This window comes from Carassius auratus, chromosome 36 (genome assembly GCF_003368295.1).
Source record: "Carassius auratus strain Wakin chromosome 36, ASM336829v1, whole genome shotgun sequence".
Taxonomy (NCBI): Eukaryota; Metazoa; Chordata; class Actinopteri; order Cypriniformes; family Cyprinidae; genus Carassius; species Carassius auratus.
This window is the reverse complement of record NC_039278.1, coordinates 10,154,833-10,174,769: the sequence shown is the minus strand read 5'-3', so window position 1 is coordinate 10,174,769 and position 19,937 is coordinate 10,154,833. Positions and strand designations below refer to the sequence as shown.

The following is a 19,937-nucleotide window of genomic DNA, read 5'->3' as shown; positions in this document are numbered from 1 at the left end:
TGAATCTTTAGAGTATGTGAAAAGTTTTTGAAAGAATTGCTACATTTTATGTCTTCCTATGTCTTTTTTCTTTCTCACTGCTTCCCCAGAGCATTTACTGTTGATCTTCTGTGCCAATTATGAAGAACTGAAACAAACCTTTTATTTAGGCTTACTCCCTCTGTTTTGCATCTGCCAACACAGGAGCCCCCACAAAAGACGTCAGTGGAAAGGAAAATATGTGAAAAATGTCTCATAATAAGGGAAACCCATTCTGCCCTTCACTGCGCTTGGACTGTGTATGTTTGAGGTCACAAGCAAATATGCTACAACAACAAACACTGTTAAATCTTGACATTCCTTGATTTGTGTAGCAAATTGGGGAATAAAGAAGTTGTTTCAGTGTTTCATCTCACTTTGCATTGAAATGAGTGTTTGACTGCTGATATGCAGTCACGGGGAGACCACTTTTCAGAATTGAATGTGCTTACCTTAGAAAACTAAATACCTTAAAATTGCAAATCCACCTTGGAGACACAGGGGTCACAGTCAAGGGTCCTGCTTAGATTTAAGTTGTCATTCACCTGCAGTCCTTGGCTTTTAGATGGTTTATGGTAAGCGATAGTAATTTGGCATCTTCCTTTGAATGTGTTTGTCCTCCCATTCTGCTTTATATAAACATGTGCTGAGGAATTATTATCTTAACTAAAGGTAGATTTCATTACTATTCCTTTAATGAACTAATTAACCTTTTTTTGACTGGAAGCAAGAGGTTAAATATCTTTATCATTTAACTCAAATTCTCTGGCACTGGCATCTATCGATCACTGTCTATACTAGGCTCCTTTAATTATATACAGTGAGCATTTGCATGTTGTTGACATCATATTGATTTGTCAGTAGGTGATAGGAGGGCAAACAGGGAGTGAAAAGGAGTCCAGACATACACAAGGTTGAGACAAGGGTCATAATAGAGAGGTCAAGCTCAGAGGGAAAGCCTGGAGGAGGGGTGAGTCTTCTAGCCCAGCCTGAGAAACGCTAAATTTCCACCAGCTGACAGAGGGGGAGGATTTTTTCCTTGATGTGTGTATGCATTTCTTATTGTGTGGAGCACGTGTGTGTGGATCTTTTTCAAAGGGGGGGAGGGGTCTACCCACACTGTGATTAATTATTCATTAGGAAGGCGGGGAGACGTCAAAGTAGGAGGTGGCAGACGGGCAATCTGTGTTTGCTGTGTGTGACGGAGGCAGAAAGAGAGAGGGAGCATCAGAGACAGTTAGTAAAGGCTTGAGGTAAGGATGCACAGAGGCATAACAGCCCTCAGAAGACACGTCATTAAGGAATTACACACATGCTCTGCTTCTTGATGGCACAGACTGTAAGCCACAGTGACCTACTCCTCTAGTCAAAGGATTTTAAACCAAGCAAACAGCCGGCACAAATGAAAGAGGAATCAACTCTAATAGAGATGAAAAGCCAGCTCACTCTTACCAGATACAGAGACCTTCTCGCCTGAGAGGTAAATTTAGTTTGTTTTCTTATTTCATTGGTGTGTCTCTGCCTAGATTCAAAAGCAGACTACAGCGGGCTGATAATTGCCTTTTTTGTTTCTGGAAGGAGAGAGAGGGCTGCCAGCATGTGTCTTTTCTCATGCTAACTGCATTAGATTGGGCTTTGTTGGTCTGACACATTTAGACTTGTGGCTTATTCTGTTAAGTTAGTTATATTAAGCTTTAAATAGACATTAAAATGTATTTAAATAAATAGAAAAGCATGAAATGGACAGTGTATTACCTTTTTATTTTAAAATTAAATCTTTCAGAAATTAATTTAGATATTTGACATTAAAGAGTGACATTAAATAAATATTTGAAAGATTACATAAAGTATTTGCAAGATTGCATTTATTGCTATTGTATCTCTAATTGTGTGCGTTTGAGCTGTGATTTTGGTTGGTCATGGTAGCTGCACACTATTCTAACAGAGGGCCTTTGAGACTTTGTTTTTTAATGAGTGTCCACTTGTAGTCAGAATGTTGAAAAATGTATTTTTGGCCAAATAATAGATGTAAAAAGCATATTGCATATGATTTCATGAGTTAATTTTTTTTTTCTAATCATTCAGACACTTATTGATGAGTGGCTGGCTGCAGATGAGAACATATTGATCTTTGAATTGTACGCTGGGCTACATGTTGCATGATCGGGGTCTTGAAAACTTAACTAGCTCTGGCCATGACCTTTGTGAACTCTGTTGGATTGCCCTCATATTCTAAAGTGTTCTGTCTGTCTGCGTGTCTCGCAGCCACCACATCACTGAATGTCATCTCAGCTCATGTCAGACTGAGGAGTAGTCTTAGTTTTACCCTAAACTAAAATTAAACTAGAGCTGTCAGTCAGTTGCATTAAGTGGTTAGCTAAGGATGTATGGAGCATGTAAATCACATTCAAAAGAAAACACTACTTTACTGAAGCACATACACAAACACAAGCCAACTGCACTTGACAACCTCAGACACTCTCTGTGCTGTCATTGTGTGATCTGTGTGGATTTATACTCTGCAGTGTTGTGTTTCTGGCTGTCTCAGTGTAGCTATAGGGCCAACTGAGAGATTGTTACTATTCAACAAGACCTTTTACTCGCTATTTATTTCAGCAGGCAATTAAACCGTAATTAGCCTTTACTAATTAAAGTGTGTTTAGAGTGTTTCTCCTTTTTTGTTCTTTTATATGTGCTCTCATTCTCAACATCTCTTCTCAATATTTCCCCCTTTCTCTTCATCTGCCTGGATTCTGTTTACACAATAATTTGTCATTTATGCAATTTTACAAAGTTTAAAGTATAATGAACGATTACTGTATTTAACGTTCACTATAAAGGGAGCAGTTTGAGTTATTTTGCATTTTAAATATCAAGGTAAAATATATTTTCATAAAACTTCAAATTGAAGGACGAATTCAATTCAGCGCAAAAATAAAAAATAAAAATAACTGTTTATATAAATAAATTAATAGAATAGCGATAACAATTTACAAAGAAATTCAGGCTATACTGTTTGTATAGATGTAGTCATGCCTCCAAACTCTTGGGATTGGGATGTTTACATCATAGCAGTCATATGAAGTTAGAAAAAGGCTGTTTGCTGTCCAGACTTTGATGTTTTCCATCATTGAGTTGATAGTGACAAGTCAGTATTTGTTCTGCCATGTGTGTCTCTGCAACATACATGGGAATAAATAGGCCAGTGTCATTTTACAAAAGAGCCTCTGTCACGCCTTAATGTAAATATTGTTAGTGGCCTAAACCAGAACCAGATACATGTGAAGTGAAGTTCTAGATGAATACACCTGAAAAAGGCAAAAACATGTCAGGCTTGTGACAATGACATTATAACGTTGCGTAATATCAGCTCTTTTGAATCAGCCATACAACCGGACATGCAGTACAAGGGGGTGATTGTGTAGATTTGTGCTCTTCTGTGTATGGTGGGCTGGAAAGCTCATCCTTTTGTGTGGGGTGAATATTTCCTACAACGGCACATTTAGATTCATTCTTAACCCAACACACCTGAGAATCAGATTCAGATATATAATATATATTTTTTATTATTTTAATATGTATGTATGCTGTATACTGCAGAAATAGTAAGCTTAGTGCTTAGTATACGTAGTCCTGGTCTCCTCCTCACTGAACTAATATAATGCCTGATGATCTACCAATAAAATGTGCACTGATTGCTCAAAAATAATGAATTATTTACTTTGTAAAATCACTGTCTAGCTTCAGTAATGTACTTTCATGTAATTTATGCTGCCTTTTAGAGTGGATAAATGCTCTGTTATAGAAGAAAAAGTGGTCTGGTACTGCTCGTTTACGTCCTGAGATTGGGCTAGACATAGATGGATGGTTCCAAAGCGTCTCCAATTAGTCCAGGTCAGTGTCCTTTAAAAAGCCTTCTGCTTTCCATAATGAGAGATTTTACACTGGTGACACTGGCAATGCTCTTCTGGAGTACTAATCATTTCCCTTGTGTTCGTTTCAGCACCAGCTAAGCGATTCTGCCGCCAGTGTGGTGCTGAGTGAAATCTAAATAGTCTAATGTGGCAAACTCTGCAAAATTAGCATCACATGCAGAATAATCACAGCTGTTAGTCAGGACTTCCAGACCTTTGCTTGTTTTATTATTTAGCATAATAGTCTTACAGGTCGGCTACAGTGAGATCATACTGTAAGAACTGACATTTTGAAAAGAATATGGAGCCAGATGTTTGAATCCCAGATGGGGAAACAGTTGTTGGGACCCTTGAGCATTGTGCTTGAATTGCGTGATTTTTCCTGCTGAAAGTGTGACTGAAAGAGTAACTACTGTAATGTGATGTAATTTTATATTGCGCACATTGCCCTGGTTTACTCAGTAACATATTGAGGAACACAGAAACGTATATATGTTCCTGTTTTGCCAAGACCACCAGAAGACAAAGACTAATCTGAAGAAACTCGGCTGAAGGATTAGAGGAAAATTCTGCCGTATTAGCACACCATGAAAAACCTTAAGTATATTTCCTTTTTCATACATTTTTGATCCATTTGTAGCCACTATTGGAGCTCGAAGGTGTCAGAGCATATTTTATGGATGTTGAATAACAGGCGATGACAGAAATGTGTTAGTAGCATGCAGAAATAATCCACGCACTGAAAGGGATAGGCTGTATTACATGCCTAAAATCCACCAATAAATGTGAGGAATAAATTCAGACATACGATTTATATGTCTCTAAAAAGCATTGACCTGAATTATGACCTCGTATTGCCTCATGTGCACAATCACAGCGCCTGAGGGCAACTGTACGAGCTGAAGCAAACATGAAGTTCAACAGAGGCTGACGTGGAATACACATGAGTCTGATTCATCAGACGTCAGTCCACTGCGATTTGCTGGTGTCTTTAGATCTGACAGAAGGGTGGAACTTGAGGCTTTAGGTTTTTACATAAACTACAGAATTAAGAAAGCACTGTAAATAGCATGCGCATATATTATCTTCAGTGCCTGAATGCACCAACTGCATTGACCCTGTGGCATTTGGAATGTGTTCAATCAGAATGGTTTAAGGACAGAGATGGTCTCCCACAAAGCTGATCCTCTCTCTGCTTCAGGGGCTTGAAAAACAGCTCATGAACCCTTTGGATCCTCAGAGGCAGAGCACAAAGTAATTAGCAATATTTTTGGGGGACTCTCTCTCTCTCTCTCTCTCTCTCTCTCTTAAAGAATAAAGAGTTTGTACCACAAAATCCCGTACCTTTAGTACCTCTCCATTGACACCAAACCTGGGTTCATTTTAACCTGTTGTTGTTGTTAAATTGTTTAACATATTGTTAAGATTATTTTACTCTTTTGAAAGCCCAAATTATTTACAAATGTTAATTACATTTGTAATTAATAGTTAACAATTTTACATTTGTTAAAATTGTCACATTTGTTACAAAGTTACATTTGTTACAATTATTTAATTTGTTAATAAATAAAAAAATATACACATTATTTTCAAGTAATTTGAATAAACGTAATAATTTATTATACAAAACATACTTACATTTTATGTATAAATTATTATTATTAATATTATTATTGTATACCGTTTGTTTTTATAATTATTCCTTTATTATTATTATTAGTAGTAGTAGTAGTACTGTTATAATTATGCCTTTATTTTTATTATTATAGTAAATTATTACATTTAATTACTTGAAAATAATTTGTGTATATTTTTCATTTTGAATGTACCTTTATTGGTTTAACGAAGCAAGAACAGAAATGGGGTTTCTTAACCCCTAATTTTGGATCACTGTTCTCTCTTTTAGCTGCATTTCTATTAATCGTTGAGGTTAAGACATCATGTCTGTTCTTTGTATGTACGAGGAGGGACATATTCTCACTTGCCATCTCATTGGTTGATTGGCTTTCTCTATTACGAAAGCTTTAATGGCAGCTTATGTCCAGAATAATAACAAAAGAATAAAAAGCCCATCCTCCTAAATTAGCTCCAGGACCATTTCTTGTAGTTATTATTGTGCACTGGATATTTTTCTGAGGTTTAATTATTGGATTTGTCAGTAGCTTATCTCTCTGACCCCCCTTATTTGTCACACAATCATTCACACATAGACAAATTGAATCAAACTCACACACACGCGTACACACACATAGTAACGCACGTTTCTTATCATTCAGCAATGAGCGGGTGTCTCTCGAGACTATATTCACAGTATTCACCAATCCCTCCTTATTAAAGGGCGAATGAAGGAGGAGCAAAACACATGGGGAGGGGCAGGGGACCCGTGACCCAGGAGGTGGGATGGCACAGCTACGACCATTAAGAGATCCAGAGTGTATTTAATCACCACAGTAAACCCAGGCAGATGGACCCATTCAGGAAATGAGTCACAGATGTGATTTTTGTAAACCATCACTCCTGCTAACCATCTTCACTCCAAAAATCACTTCAAGAATGTTGAACCTGAGATGCCAATAAAAAAAAAAAAAAAAAAAAAAAAAAAAAAAAAAATATATATATATATATATATATAACAATTTTTAACAGTGTGCAAAGAAAATAAAGAAATAGATTTTTTAAAAACGATTTCCTTCTGTGTTGTTGGTCTTTGTTTACAGATGTTAACACAAAACTACAGAATAAAAAATTATCTACATATAAGAGAGGAAGTTAGATTTTTATGATACTGATTTCTGTTATGATTTTTTAGGATTTTTAGGATTTTTCAAATATCAGCATCTTGACATATTTCAAATATCGGCCGATGCCGATATTTTAAAAATGTCAAATATCGACCATGTATCATAAAACACATAAAAATCATAACAGATATCAGTTCTTATAAGTTTTTCTGCTTGGCTAATGTGTTCAAGACTTTTATTTTGACGGCGCTGAGAAAGGCTGCACCTTAGAACTCTCCCTCTTGTTTTTCTGTCATAAGTATAGAAGTATATACTATAGAACTCATGATTTAAAATTATGCAGGGCTTTATGCATTTGCCCACTGTCATATTCATGTCATCTTCTCTGTGTGCTGTATGTAAAATTTGTGTTACCTTGGCTGTATTTGAAAAATACGATTCCCAATGCACACAAATATCCCAGAATACTGAGTGCTCTGTTGATTAGTGTTTACTTCCTATTTAATTATATTTTTATGAAATATTTAATTATTTGTCAAAAATACTTTGTCTTCTTAAATATGTTTATTTTACATACTTATTTTTTAATCCATTGTCAAATTATTTCAAATTTCTTAAATATCAATAATAATAAATAAATAAATAAATCGGCCCCCCTGCTTTCCAAGATATCGGCATCGGTATCGGCTGTCAAAAAAAATAGTATCGGTCAACCACTGATCAATAGCCAGTCCATCATCTGGCAAAAAAACAAAACCTGACATTTCTTTTAATCTACTATTATTTATTAGGGTACTTCTGCAGTCAATAGAAGTGTATTCTTCATGAGCTTCACAGGAATCAGCATGCATTAAATATTCATACCTGGCCTGTATGTGACCTCTCACTCTATATGTATAAAACATACAGAATACAATGTAAAAGGGTAGTTTGTGAGTGGCTCTCTGTTTTGAATTCTCTGCAGCTGTTCCTAAAGTACTTAAAAAGGGAAATCATTCATAAACATACCGTCTAGTGTTTTTTTTTTATTATAATTTTTTTTAATTATTATTACCAGAAACCTGTTCTGTGCAGTAACATACAGCTGCTGCACCTCTAATGACCCCTTATTACTTTGTATCCCAGCAACAGTACATATGTGCGGGTTACACCATTTTTATTGTTATTTTCCATTTTTGTCCCTTTGAAAGCCTGTCGCTTGAGTAAGATTTAACATCGAGGTGCCTAACAGACCTGATAATGTAAATAAAAAGGTTTCACGTTTGGTACCATCCCTTCTTGTCTTTCAAAACAACACATTGCCAACGGACACACACACGCTGGCTTGGTAATGGGCGTAGACCACACCTCCTCTGCGATGAGCGTTAGACTCAAAGACATTTACACACAAACACCCCTCACCCGATTCTGTTGCTATGGAGCCCTAGCGACCAGGTCGTCTACCACTGGCCACAACAGGAGAGTTTGTTCAGATGTGGGCAGGAAGAAAATAAAAAGATAAAAAGAAAGTGAATTGTTTACTGGGTCATTGGCAGTGTTTTGCAGTATAGTTTGAGTGTGTGTGTGTGTGTGTGTGTGTGTGTGTGTTGTAGGATTCATTCCTGTTGTCTCTCCCGAACCACAAACTCATCTCACCTTATTGAGTTACTGGACATCCACACGGCAAAACAGATTTTTATAATCCACTAAAACAAAATGAATGAGATAAAATAAAAAATCAATACAAGAACACATCAAAGAAGGTTTTCCACTGGTCTGTTTATCCGAATATGTGACCTTTCTGTGAATGGCTAAATACTGAATTAAACAGTGCAGGAGGAAATGAGAGGAAACTGAATGTGCTGGCGGAGATTAGGCAGAATCCAATTTCACTTTAGAATGGAAGAGTCTAAAGCTGTGCTCAGAGGATGTAGGAGGGTGGTCGTCTTTAAGGGTATAGGAGAAGAAGGGGGTCTTAAATATTTCAGATGTGGCACAGCATGTTTTGGACATGAAATAGACTGATAAAAACCATGACGTTAGTATGTGGTAAATAGTGAACGAGCTCCCTTTAGATATCGGAGCATGTAATGGTGTACAACATTATAACTACAGTTTCAAAACTGGCCATTCTTTGGGTCTTGAATTATTTGGCTTGTTTCAGGTTCACCTGACCCCATTCAGACACATTTCTTTTTGGACGTTCGCACAGAGGGAAAACAGAAAAGTTTTCTTGGTAGCATCACTGGGATGATGATTAGATTTAAGTATTTGTTGGGGGATATTGTGAAATACCATTATAATTTAGTGGTTTTCTATTTAAATATAAGTGTTGGCAAAGCTGGTCTTTCAGAAATCATTCTAAAATGCTTATTTGATAATTAAGAAACATTTCTTATTGTTGTCAATTTTGAAAAAGTTGTTCTGCTTAGTTTTTTTTTTTTTTTTTTGAGACCATGATGTTTTTTTAAACGTCTTTGATGAATAGAAAATTCTAAATAATTTATTTGAAATGTAATTTTTTTTAGTAATATACAATACTGTCATTTTTTATCAAACTTATGCATCCTTGTTAAATAAAAACTTAATTTCATGATCTAATTGACTGATTCAGGAAGGATTTTATCCTCTACTCCCAGGATGGTAAAACAATATTTTATAATTGATCACCTTTAAAACGTTGTATTTATTAATTTATTTTCAATAGACAACCTAAGTAATCAACCATCCTTTAAGTAAAAGTCTTTTTGTTTTTTCATGTAGTTAAGTCTTCACAATCACATCATTTAAAACCAGTGCTGTCAAAAATGTGTTTATTTGTCGCTATGAGACCCTCAGAGCATCATGACCCAGATCTTCTCCTCTTCTTCCCACCTTCAGTAGAGTAGGTCAGCATCTGGCAGCTTCCAGTAAAACATCCAGAGAGCCTCTTCTGCTCAGGTGGAGAGTGGATGTATATAACTAGATCTTCTTTGAAACCACATTAGAGAACACTTCAGACTAACTTTTATGCTTAAATGTCTCAACAGTGTCATTTTCCAGGTTTTTGCTGGTGTAAATCATTTCTGGATATACTTTAGGTAATATTTGACAGCAATGAGTGGGAAGAGGAGGAGGCAGAGGAGGAAGAGTTCCGGCTATAATCAGGAAGAGGCGGGATTGATTTATCGTTCCCCTTAGGGCTGGATATACGCTTCTTTCACTCCATTGCTTTTCCACCGTCTTCATCCCTCCCCCATCTTTCTCTCTCTTCCCACCAAACTACTTTTCATTCTGCTCCTCCAAGGTCCCCCTTTTCTCTATCCCCTCCCTTTCCTCTCCCTGCCACCTCCTCTCGGCATCCATTCTCTCCATCCTCTCTCCTGGTATAAATAGGTCATTCTGCAACATTGAACCATCACTCCTGCCAACCATAAGATCCACACAGATCTGCACACTTGTCTGACTTACCTTCACTGAATGTATCTGCACCTCTAGTGCAAGGTTTGGTTTCATTTAAATCATTGGTGTGTCCACAACCAAGCTTTAGTAGGATGACATTGCATATTTTCTTCTATAAACCTTTGGACTGTTTTGCCCATCTGTGTGGGCCATTATTACTGTGGCCTTCTGACCCATAAAGGCTAATAAGATCCGGTAGTAGAGTAATCCATATTTGGGGGACAAACAGACAATAGATGTACAACTGAAAAAGCATGTAAAGATTGTGCTTCAAGGGAGGCAGGAAGAACCTTTAGTAAGCTCCAGGGAAGAGGTCTAGTGAAGTGTGAGCAAGAGGCTGTGCGTACAATTGCGTGACTGACTGGTTGTCTGGTTGTCAACGTGGGCAGAAATTCAGACCACCTTCCTCCTGGCTTTTGTGGGTTGTTTTTGGTTTGACATGTCCTTAGTCTGTCTTTTCTGTCAGAACTTTCCACATTTGTCACACAAACCTGCACTTTCCTGAAATTCTGAAATGACAGTTTAGAACATTTAGAAGATTCTTCCTGCATATATAGTCCTATATTTTTCTATCATATGTAGTCTTTTAGGTGGTTGCTACTTGCTAGGGTTTTCTGACTGTTTTTTTTTTTTTTATTGCTGTGCAGTAGCTACAATGTTTTGCAGGGTTTCTATGCAGTTGTTATGGTGTTCTGGTGGCTGATAGATGGTTGCTAGGGTGTACTCTGTAGCCTCCATTAAAAGTTGTAGAATTCAGACAGTTTAAACTTCTCTTTATGGTCAGAACATGACAAACACTTCAAGTTTTTGAATTCTTTACAATTTTTATATTATAACAAAATTATTATATTAATAGAAAAAATACTTTCTTGGTTCCTGCATGTTCTAATGAGTTGTATTGTTTCAAAATCAATTTCACAACATTATCAAAAACAGTAAAATCTGTGTTTTTAGGGAAATTTAAACTGACTGTTTGAGTTTCATAAAAATTAACCACTGGTCTTCCATAGTAGCATCATGATAACCACAGCTAAAGCCACACATGCCCCACCTAAATACCACGGTAAAAATGTAACTACTGTTTATGGTTTCTATGTATTAGTATGAAAAAAAGTAGTCTAAATACATTTAGTATAAATTCACAAATGATGTAGCTTAATAACAAACCACAAACATACTGTAATTATATTCCATTACTCCGTTAAAACTTTAAATTAATGTCTACATTAATAATCTAATAATTAAAGCACTGTAAGACAAGCCTGCAACCTTTAGCCAAAAAGGCATAACGGCTGATGCTAACGCTCCTGCTTTCTGTTTGAATGGATGTCAATGGAAGAGAGGCTTCGCTACGATGAACAGCTTTTTAGAGGAAACAGCTTATCATTTAATGATTCTTCAACATGTTTTACACTAAACAATAGTTTTGGATGGAACTATTTTTAGAGAATAATTTTGTTTTTACAAGAGGAGTCAGGTGGGATACAGCTTACAGTACTTATCATTAATTCCTAAGGTATCCGTAAAAAGAGTCTCATACAAACTTTGACTGAAATTCATTGACGTCAAGGATGTAATATGATTGGATATCAAGCTGATAGTTATGTTTTCTCAAATAGTAAATGTTACGAGATACCAACCTGTAAAAAGCATTCATGACTTCATTTGAACTCGTAATTAAAACTTGTGAACTGGGAGTTTTCTGAGAACTACAACTTGTACCACCTGACCACCTCAGATTCATTAGGCACTATGTTTAGGCATTGATAGTCCAAGGCAGGGGCGATTCTAAGATTTTGATTTTAGGGGGGCTCAGCCCCCAATAAGGGTATGATTAAAAAATATTATTTTACTATTAGGGTAGGGTTGTATACTACTAACCTTATTGCAATCCACTATTCCATTGTATTCCCTGTATTTCATATATGGGAGTAGGAGTACTGACTGAGCCATATACAACACTGTAAAAAAAACTAATACAGTGTTTTAGATGTGACCAGTCACTGGAAAATTTTGAATTGGGAATGTAGATATTTTTTTTTATTTTAATTTTTTTTACAATAAAGACTTCCTGATTCAGTATTAGGACATTCATGTTTATCCTTTGATGATACCACTGCTTTTTCTTATGAAATGTACGTGGAAATTGGCAGAAAATTAAAACAACATAAGGGTTCAATGACTGCAATGAATCTTGGGAACACAGTGGTATTGTGTGTGTGAGGCTGTCTGTTCTATTCTCACCTGACTGTTGCTCATTTGCAGACCTACTCCCGCACAACAACAAAAAATGTTGTATATCCATCTACAATGAAAAATAAATTATTATATTTTATTATTATTATTATTATTATTATTATTATTATTATTATTAATTTTTAGCTTTTTAGCCTTTATAATCAACAATACGGTTGGTTATACATCAAGTCAGCCCCTGAAAATGTATTTCATTTCAAATAATTTAACTAACCAGCTAATATTCATTAAGACTATAGACAAAACATGTATTAATGTAATTGTCTATTGGCAATATGTTTAATCTGTTCTATATTTATTTATATTTATAAAAAATAACATCATTATCAATTTGCCACTTCTATAAATCAATTACTTAAAAAAAAAAATAATAATCACAGATCCCTTTACTCTTACTCTAATATATGTATCATGATACACTAATGATTAATTATTACTTAATACAAAATTATGTTTAATAATAGAAAACAAATTAACTCCACATGATGTTTCTCTCTCTGTGCCATTTAGTGCTTTCAGACAATGATGTGTGTCGTTAATAATTTATTTTGCATGGCTGCATAATGTAATGCCGAAATACACAATAATATGTTTTCAATTTCAAAAAGTAAATTAAAATAAATCATGATCGTTTTCTAAAGTATGTTTTCATGGGTGTTAATCGCTTCATTTTTGTTGGAAGAAAACACATCTGTCACACTGTGATAAAGGCTGAAAGTGAACGCAGCGAAGACGTACTGGTATTGGATGCGAGAACACACACACCGCACGCACACACGCACGCACACACACACGCGCACACACGCACGCACACACACACCTTGTACTCTCTGATGTTCGCTCTGCTCGGCGCCCCTGTGGATTGAAAAACGCGCTGAATCCGTGCAGACTCAGATAAGGGGAGGAGCCGGAACTTGATGCAGCTTGCCACCGTCTCAAATGAGTTTTTAAAGGGGACTGAAGCGATCACTAATTAATTAATCAAAAATTTTTTTAGGGGGGCTGGGCATAAGTTTAGGGGGGCTGAAGCCCCCCTAAAAAGGGCCTAGCGACGCCCCTGGTCCAAGGCCAAGTGTATGAGCAGCTGGAACGTCAGTTGAACGTCACGTTGTCATCTCGCCATTATCACATGCCATGAATGGAGCATAAGTAATACGGACCCTCTCATCTTCCAATAGTAGACAATCTCTGGCTTCATCTAGCTATAAACTCATTTAAATCACAGAGTAATTTGTGTTCTTTGCTGAATTCTAGCGCTTCACACTGGATCTCAGCGCTGTTAAGTGTTTGCATTGCTGAGACTTATCAGCAAGTAAACACATCTGCTCTAGTGAGATCGTGCTGCGCTGCCGTTTGAACTTTGAGCCGAGCGGATAAATGGTCCATGTGTCCCGGTTCAAATGAGCAGCTCTGTTTCATTCCGCTTTTGGTGAATAAACATTATATCAAACATTATTGAACTCTATCATTTTGTTATCATTTTAATTGAGGAACATTACTGTATTATTAGCGTATTATCGCCAAGCCCTATTTGCTCGCTGTTCCCTGTATTTTTGTGGATTTACTTGGAGGTTGCTAGGGTGTGCCTAGTATTTATGAGTTGGTGGTTGATATAATCCTATTGATGGTTTATAGGTGGTGACTGTTTCTGACCATGCTGCTATGTAGTTACTACAGTGTTCTGCGTGGTTGCTTGCTGGCTGAATATTTTGACCACTGGGAAAGGCTTTAGTTCTTCCCTCAGTATAAGGCTACATTCACGCTGTCAGATTTTGGGATTGACAACCACATTTACTTACAGTCTTGAAATGTCCCATTCACACAGCAACTTACTGTCTGTATGAACGTGCAAAGCACTTATTCCTTACCGGTAACATCTGATACATGCATAGACCAGCTCTCTTGCATTTTATGATGTGGCAGACATCTAGTTGTCAAGTGCAGTTCCACTCACACAGCTCAGGTTTTCAGAGAATGCGGTTGTGAGTCCTGTTTGATTGTTTGAGATTGTTTATAGAAAGCGGTTGTCATTCTGGTAAATGGACGTGCTGTGTGAATGTAACTGTATTAAGGACTCAAATACAGGACAGACAACCATATTCTGATGCTGTGTGAATGTGGACTAAATCTGTGGGATTATTTCACCCCTTTAATTGTCTACCATGCAAAATATAACAAAACACACTTCTCCTCAGCAAGCCAAATGATATTTCATTCATCTTCATAGCACAAATGGTGTTAGTGTTTGGAGTTAAGTCAGAAGTTATGAAGAAACATTTTCTGGACATCTCAGAATTGATGGTCACAGACAAGCTGTCGCCAAGTGGCACATCTCTAGCATGTCTTGAGCATCCTCACATCCTCACAGTGTATTGGCAGAGGGTATTTTCTGTATGTTCTCCTACTCAGCATCTTTAGTGTCCATAAAGATCAGTCTGTGCTGCGTGCCACAAAAGAATGAGATGTCAGCATGATTCATGGTACCCATCTATCAGCACTTCATCCATCGCTCTTTATTTGTCACGTCTCTCTTCTTTCTATGTGTCACATGTGATTTTCTCCTTCTCACCTGAAAGCACTACATGCTGAGATGGAGATTAACATGTTAACACGTTCTCCTTTACATCTTCCCTTAGAATTATGTCAAGTTAGGAAAGGTCTTTTTGTCCGTCTGTTTGACAGAGGTCAAGCTCCCATATCTCATACAGCTCCTGTCTCAATAATCTCATCTGTCTTTAGGTCCACAGATATTGATGTGGTACATTTACTGCTAGTGAAGTGTAATGTCTCATGTTAGTAAAGCATCTCATGTCTGCAGGTAGAGTACAGAAAATTAAAAGAAAGTCAATAAGTTTTGCTTCTGTGTGACCTTCTCTATTAAAAACCAATGGTATTTAGGTACGAGCTAAAATTAAAGCAATAATAATAAATGAATAGAGGTAAACCGAATGCACACATATTTGGAAATGATCATTAACCCTGTTTTTCCATCTTTACAGGTCTTAGAAGTCTCTGCCATCATCAGCCTTGAAATTGGCCAAATTTCCAACCATTTTGTGTAAGTTTATACTTATACGTTTCACTTTCCCCCCCCCCCCCCACTTTTTATCTTGATAGCTCTGCAGTGGTAAAATTTTTATTTTATGATTTTAATTTATTTATGACCAATTGTACTCTTTAGTGGTCATTAGTCATAAAAAAAATAATAAATAAAAAAAACACTTATAAATAGTACAATAATCAATCAGCTATTCCAGAGAGTCATATTATAATTCAATACATATTTTTATTTTATTTTATTTAGTTATTCTATTGCACCATTTAACATTCATTGGTCACTATAGAAATATTTATTTAATCACTGATTGTCACTGCTGTGATTGACCAATTAGAATCAATTCTAGAGAGCCATATTATAATATTTATCTACTACGTGTATTCATTTAAATGTTGGATAAATTATCGTATATTTTTGGTATCATATGTCACTCTGAATGATGTGTTTTATCATATATAAAGTTATTTTAGTGTTCACACTGTCTTTGGGACATTATGGAAAATCTCCCTCATGCCCTCAGGTAAAACGAGTGCTACAGTTTTCACGTCTATTGAAAATAGTGTTAAAACATGCATATGGTGTGTGTAAGTGACAGCTGTAGGGGGCAACTAGTCCAGCATCCTCAAAATCTGTCTCAGTGCTGAAGGGAGCCCGAGGAGGAGTGAGTGGGGAGTCTGGGGCAGAGAGGCGCAGCTCCACTGAGGGTAATTGGCTGTGATGGGCATGTGAGTATTTATAGAGTGGGAGTATGGGTAATGTGCGTGTGTGTTTGGATGAGAAGACTGCCTGGGGCTGTACTACCATCAGCACACTAGGGGCATAGAGAGAGAGAGTGAGAGACAGGGAGATGAAACCCCAGAATGCTAGACCTTCAGCATACAGTGGAACCAAGGACATTTGACCTCACAATTGCACAGTTTACATGCATCAACCACCACAGATCAATGTAAAAATCAAATCTGGCTGAAAGTTTAAATGCGGCCAGAGTCCTTTCTCTTTTTCAGAATACTAGATTGTAAATTTGAAGACATCAAAGCTATTTCAAAATGTGTCACTTTTGTCACTGAATAAGGTCTTTCAGTGGGTGCTATTGAAGTGAAAGTGACATGATGTGTAGCCAGTATGGTGTCCCATACTCTGATTTTGAGCTCTGCATTTAATCCATCCAAGTGCACACACAGCAATGAGTAGTGAACACACACATACACACAGTGAACACACACCCGGAGCAGTCATTTTGCATTATTAAGCTGTGATAACCTTGACCATTAAGACCATTAAAGAGTGAAGAGTCCAGCACTATGCCCACTCACCTGCTCTGATGGAGCTCAAGTGGGTTTCAGGACTATAATGTTGTAAATGACTGTTGTAGTTGCACACTGAATCCCACCTCTTTCCCCTCCAGATATAACAAACCATTTGGGGAAAAATATACCATATGAAGGTTTCCGTTTTTCTGCTGTAAAAATTATGCGTCTCGACATCCATGCAAATAAGAGCACAAAGGCTTTTTAATTATATAGCATTAATGAATCCCAGAATGCAGTTGATGAGCTGGTGTTAACATAATTAAATGTGAGGTCTTATTTGAAAATAATTGAACTGAGGGCTGGAGTTAACTAGGGTCTAGCTGTGATTTGAAGCTGCTTTTTCTGAAATGTGTAGAGGGTCCAAAATTAACTATTAATAAATTTGAGTCTGTAATATTTCTTAGTGGCCATTTTACTTAATTATTTTTGCCCTAAAAACTATAATAATAATCTATAATTTTTATTCATCTTTTTTCTTCCATTTATATATAATAAATATTGTAGACTTTAATATCACTTGCACCTACAAGACCTGTAGTGATTTGTCTCAGAATTTGCTCAGTGAGTGACTAGCCCATTGGTTGTCTGGCCTTTGGCAGGAAGCAAAACCTGCCCCCCTTCTCCTCCCATCCCCCCTCGACCTAACCGTCTAGGATGTGTTCCATGATTCCTGTCTTCACATTGCTGGGGAATCAGAATGGGAGATGCTTCTCTATAATCTCAATATAATACAGCTCACCAAACACAAAGCACTCAATCAGATGTGTCTAAACCTCAGTTCGCTCCTTTGGAATGAACCGAAAAGCCTCAGTATGATGGGGGGTGAAACTGGCAATGCTGTTGGTTTCCTCTGGTGTTTTTATAGTATTTGGGTTAGATCATTGCTGTACTGACATTCGACATATTGGGAGTTTCTCAGACAGCTGAGCCTGCCAAAGAACTCTTGCCAGAGGAGTTTCATCCTGGAGCCATGCATGCTATTTAAATTTGTGGATGTGCTTGTATTAATACAGTACATTTCAGACCTATTATGACAAGTTTTTACCTTGACACCAAAGAGGTAAATGATTTAGCAGGTTCCTGTAATTGGATTCCTGGCAGCCTAAAGAGATTCTGGCTCTTTGAAAGAGTTTGAATAAGAAATAAAAGGATGCTGAGGTCCCTGGGCTGACAGTGACCTCTCTGGCAGATTGTTTTCTGGCTTAAACCCATGTTCTCTCCAGGCCTCAGACGGTCTCTTTTTCTAACCACCAGGACTCCGTTATGACCTGATGTTCAAGTTGAAGGGCATCTCTCTTGTTTTTTATATGCTCTCCTTTGTCTCTTTATATTCGCACACCATACTTTTGAATAACCATTTAAAAGTAGCAATGCAACTAACTTGACTTCATTTTTAAATAGCACTCAAGTAGTTCAGTGGTTTTCTATCTTTATTGGTGACATTTAGTGTAAATGTATCTGTATCAGTTTGGCCATGCAAATTCAGCATATTAACCAACTGCTTCATGCATAGCTACATTATTGACAGTGGATCTTTTTCTGGGTCTGAACCATTCAGTTGTGAGTTACATGAATCACGTGAATTAATACATATACCAAAACTGTCATTATTTTAATATTTTTATTGTAAAATAGTTGTCAAATATTAAATGTTTTCCTACAACTTACCTTGTACTCTTTTACAGTTGAAACTGAAGCTTTGTTCTAAATTTCATGTTTGGCTTCTGCGAACAGTAGCTTGCCTTCTTTGATTTGATTGGCTGTCCCATTCATTTGACATTGACAAGTAAAGGCACACCTACTGTATTTGTCCAGCATGTTTCATTTTACAATCAGTTTTAGGCCTTCTTGACTGAATGACACGAGGAGGTGGCATTTGTCGTCTTCCCTTGGGAATGATGATGTACATTTGAACACATGCAGCAGATACTGATAATAAGCCAAGTCTCATTTTTCCATCTGTTTAGTACATTTCACACTTTCAACTGACAGAGAACACAGTGTTTGTAATGTCTGATTAACTGAACAACAAACCACAAGAGCAGAATGCTGGAAAATCATCATTTCACATTCATTGTGTTCAGTAGAGCGGAGCGAGAAAGGCTCCAGCCACTGTTTCTGAAATTGCAATTTTTCAATGTAATAAAGAGTCCTGCTACCCAGACCACCTGAGGCATGTGCTGCTCATTTACATAAACCAAGATCAACTATTCCAACTAGATGGTATCTGCAGGGAACAGTTTGTCACTGACCTCCAAAGTGTATGTGATGTTATTCAAGGCGATGACAAAGAGCGCATAGGAAAGTGTGGAGAGACTGTCAGTTTTATAAAGACAGGATTTGACAGCTGTATCAGTGCAGAAACACAAAGCTGCCAGAGCATACAGCTAAAGCCATAGGAGTTAACGTCTGCTATCAGACCTCAGTAGTTTTTATAACAGCCTTGTCCTCCATCCTTGAGTTCTGTGCCCCTGTCAAGGGAACAGACTGACCAGCATGAGTCCTTTTCTTCCTGGTTTGGAGATTTGTATGGTGTTGTGCAGGAGTGGTGATGAGCTGATGCCACGTTTATCTGTAAGAGGGCCTTTGGCTCCAGGGAACACTGGTGTCATCTGTAAATGTAGGCCAGCTTAAAACCTCCATGCATGCACAGCCCACACTTGCAGTACTCGTGAACACAGCAAGCACATAGTACACATTCAAAATGTTGTATTTTAGCATTAAAGGGTCAAAATATGAATAAATAGGACTCTATGAGGAGTCCTTTTTGGAAGGTCAGTGGCACCTCCTAAATGTCACAGTAATGTGGAGTGTGTTCCTAAATAAGCATTTTTTTCTTTTCACAGGTGATACAGCACAACTATAAGCAAGCAAGTAAATCAGTAGGGAGCTGGGACAGGAAGGGGTCAGCCAGTCGGAGGAGAGAGATGTGGACGCAGGAGCGGTGGGCGGCACTAGCAGTGTTGTCAATAATCTTGCTGCTGTCAAAGGTGGTGGCTCCAATCGAAGTTCCACTGGACCGTAAGTCATCAGTGAAATCAACATCAAACATCGTAATAAAATTCAAATATCAAAGTAAATGTATGTATATATATATATTAGGGCCGGGACTTTAACGCGTTAATTGAGATTAATTAATTACACAAAAAATAACGCGTTAATTAAGATTAATTAATTACAGAAAAAAAATTCCCGCATTTTTAATAACGTATTTTTGCCC

The 19,937-nt window shown here is 37.1% G+C and overlaps 1 protein-coding gene across 19 annotated transcripts in view; it reads left to right on the top strand.

Annotated features, from left to right (window-relative positions):
• Positions 1-19,937, top strand: part of nfasca (neurofascin homolog (chicken) a) — a 78,847-nt gene that overhangs the window by 19,387 nt on the left and 39,523 nt on the right. For 3 of the 19 annotated variants that reach the window (XM_026221277.1, XM_026221272.1, XM_026221285.1), the window contains exons 1-3: positions 1,202-1,498; positions 15,349-15,407; positions 19,564-19,738. In XM_026221277.1, the coding sequence (XP_026077062.1) occupies positions 19,645-19,738 (94 nt within the window). In that variant the 5' untranslated portion in view covers positions 1,202-1,498; positions 15,349-15,407; positions 19,564-19,644. Of the gene's footprint in view, positions 1-1,200; positions 1,499-15,348; positions 15,408-19,563; positions 19,739-19,937 lie in introns of those variants that run through there. The other 16 variants (XM_026221283.1, XM_026221281.1, XM_026221279.1 and 13 more) reach the window with 9 other exon arrangements.